The sequence below is a fragment of the Aegilops tauschii genome, chromosome 2, assembly GCF_002575655.3.
Source record: "Aegilops tauschii subsp. strangulata cultivar AL8/78 chromosome 2, Aet v6.0, whole genome shotgun sequence".
Classification (NCBI taxonomy): domain Eukaryota; kingdom Viridiplantae; phylum Streptophyta; class Magnoliopsida; order Poales; family Poaceae; genus Aegilops; species Aegilops tauschii.
This window is the reverse complement of record NC_053036.3, coordinates 632,160,297-632,163,482: the sequence shown is the minus strand read 5'-3', so window position 1 is coordinate 632,163,482 and position 3,186 is coordinate 632,160,297. Positions and strand designations below refer to the sequence as shown.

The following is a 3,186-nucleotide window of genomic DNA, read 5'->3' as shown; positions in this document are numbered from 1 at the left end:
CATGCATAAGAAATATCCCTCCGTTCCTAAATATAATTTTTTTTACAGATTCTAATATACAATCCATCTAAGAATATCTAAAAAGACTTATATTTAGGAATGGAGGAAATACCAACTTTAAAAGAACATGCACACGGGGATGCCAATTAGAAGACATCAATAATGTCGGATTTAATCATCTTTGTAATGAATTAAATAAAGAAGACTCGTTTATATGCATTTCGTTGTTGAACTTCTAAATAATAGTTCTGGTCTGCATTCGAAAAAGCAGCACCGGTAGCACGGCCATCATAGAAAATAAGCCATATGACGACTCGCTCAGCAGCTTTGGCAGAACAAGCGCCACAATTTATAAGGTTGCTTGGGTTCGGTTCATTGGAGGCATGCAATGCATGCTATATATGATGAAGATGTATCGTATATGTGATTGCCTTCTATACAAGGCAGTTTAATATATTTTGATATCTGACTTTCTACTTTCCAATCCACACTAACTATTACGGAGGGAGTAGATGGGAATATTTTGATATAATCCCATTTCTACGGTATCTTCTCCTTTCCATATTTAATCATTATAAGGATTTTCTTTTGGTTATATCACTTTACTCGCCGTCATATGATATTTTTCCGCTGTGCCTTCTATACAAGGCAGTATATATATCTTGAACCCGTGAGATATGGGTTGCATCACAAAGGGTGTGGTAGATTAAATGTTTGTGATAGACAACTTTTCACACATATTCAATGTCGACTAATCATCTATGATGTCGATCACATCGTAAACGTTGTGTCACAACATAGCGCATGCGATAGAGCTATCATCCAACACAATTTGGGATGTTTTATGTATCACAAATGCTCCAGGATCCACGTGTGGGATAGGATGGGGGCATCACATACAAATGCTTTTGTCAACACATCTACATCGTCAAGCCCTATCACACAGTTATCTTGCATTGTGTGAGATGGACCCCGCCCCCTTCGCACACCTTCGCAAGGCAATGGTTCAAAACTTTATCAGTGAAAATGGGTTTAAACCGTTTGCTTAGGACATAATTTCACTAGTGCATGACCAACCTTGCGGTGTTCCATTCAAGGAGTAGTGTAGCATAGCAGCGCAAACAATGCCCGTGCCCACCGCAGATTGAGTTGACGGATGGATCAATGTAACCAGTATTTCATAATTAAATGGTAGACTACGACAAATATTTTTATTCTTTTCAAATTTAGGCAACCAAGTCATGATTATTCATACCCAAATGATAGATATTGTTGAGGTAGCTATTCATAACGAATAGACCAAATCTATCAAGCGGTCAACTGGAAGGGTCCGCCATAGAAGAACTTGCCATTGATCACGGAACTGACGGAGTATGTGTCTGCGCTAGTCATATACGCGGACAAGTTGGGGGACAAGAGTGAAGCTTGCCCGTTCTGATTAATAATCTGGATGTTGCTGAAAGACGCCGCCATGGACGTGGACATGGCTTTGTCCGTTGGGAGGTAGCCACTGCCCATTGGAACCAAATCTCTAGTGCGAGAGGCCACCACGCCGCCAATATGTATATGGGTCGCCCGATCTGCCAAGCCACCAGGGAACAACGACTTGGGATAACGACCGATCAGCGTAGGCTCACGTTGGTTAAGCCCACAATGCACCATCCAGTCTCCCGACGCACCATCCTACAATATCATATCATATAATTAAGCTATTGCATGACACAAATTTATAATTTGGTAACATTATTTTTATATTTTTCCTGCTTGGATCTGTATATGTACACTAAGCTATTTTGTTGACAGGTACCTTGAGGAGTTTGATTGTGATGGTTTGCTTGGTTCCGTTGGGGTTGGAGAGGGGTTCGATGATGTCGCCAAGAACTAAGGCCGCGCCAGCCTCAGGCTGGAAACCTACCGCACATTTGGTGTTGCCACAACGCGTTTGGAACCCATCAGTCTGCATGCAACAAACAAAAACAGGAATATTACTATTACATGTGCACTAACCAAGAAGGAAAAAGGAGGCCGCACATACTTACCGTCCAAACAGCACCTAAATGAGTGCGTGAATCACCACCGTACAAGTGTGGGTAAACCTAGCCAGTAGAAATTCAAGTTAGGTGGCTACATATGTAAGAGTATTGTAAGATCTGCATTGTATTGATTCATGTACCTCCGAGCCGATTTTGATGACGTTCTGATCGGCTGCACCGTCTTCTCCACTAGAGATTTGGACACCAGCCGAACTGTACTGATTGCTGCTTAGCGACAACGCGTAGACATCCATGGTCACGCTGACTCCATAGTAACCAGCCGATTCTCCCGCTTGCAACCGGTGATAAGCAAACTATACGTGATCCATGCATTCCAAACGACAGTGCTTTTTTTTAGTAATATTAGCATATCACTGCTCGTAATATTTCAAGTTAAGTACACCCTCGACCCATATTACTTGCCGCTCAAATAAATGTATCTAGATGTATGCATCCTTTTGAGCGAGAAGTAATATGCATCGGATGAAGTTATAATTCAATGGACGCCAATTAAGCTTACGTGAAAGGGAGAACAGTAATCATGACGTGTATTAATTAAATAAGATAACGAGACTCGTATATACATACGGAGTAGGTTATAAAGGAATCATATTTACTCGCATCCGCCAATCGTCCTTGAAGCAATCCGGGTGTTTGAATAAAAATATTTGTGTCGTTGTTGAACTTGTGAAAAAAAAATAAGGTAAAGTTAGTGGCCTATTAATCAAAATAGTACAGTACTAGCTTAGCTATTACGACATGTATGGTACGCACATACCTGTTGGCTTGTTGGGTCGAGTCCATTGGCTCCACAGACGAAAGGCAGCACCAGCACGGCGACGATAGAAAAGTATGCCATGGCGACTCGCTCGGCAGCTATGTTGATTTTTGCTGTCATTGGCAGAGCAAGCCCCACAATTTATAGGGTTGTTTGATTTTGGTTCAAATTAGGCATGCACTGCACGATATAATGGAGATGGATTCGTATATGCGACTGTCCTTCTATAAAAGGCAGTTTCTATATTGTGATATCTGGCCTTCTATTTTCGAACCATTAGAGTTACTACTTGGAAATATATTGATGTCTTTCCATGCGTGCTATTCTATTATAATATCTCTCCCTTTCCATGTTTAATTATTTTACAATTTGCTA

General features: G+C 41.0%; 1 protein-coding gene across 1 annotated transcript; it reads right to left on the bottom strand.

The window, feature by feature from the left end:
* Positions 1-1,308: 1,308 nt before the first annotated feature.
* On the bottom strand, positions 1,309-2,892 carry LOC141041386 (uncharacterized). The gene is made up of 4 exons (XM_073507535.1): positions 2,812-2,892; positions 2,040-2,096; positions 1,808-1,957; positions 1,309-1,683 (listed from the first exon to the last, which is right to left on the bottom strand). The coding sequence occupies exons 1-4, from the start codon at positions 2,890-2,892 to the stop codon at positions 1,309-1,311; spliced, it is 663 nt and encodes a 220-aa protein (XP_073363636.1).
* Positions 2,893-3,186: the final 294 nt, after the last annotated feature.

Excerpts from the sequence above, each read along its gene's own strand:
- LOC141041386 (XM_073507535.1), bottom strand. The coding sequence starts at position 2,892 with ATGGCATACTTTTCTATCGTCGCCGTGCTGGTGCTGCCTTTCGTCTGT. Across the intron at positions 2,097-2,811 it reads TCGACCCAACAAGCCAACAG|GTTTACCCACACTTGTACGG; the intron begins GTATGTGCGTAC and ends TCTACTGGCTAG. Across the intron at positions 1,684-1,807 it reads TCACAATCAAACTCCTCAAG|GATGGTGCGTCGGGAGACTG; the intron begins GTACCTGTCAAC and ends ATGATATTGTAG.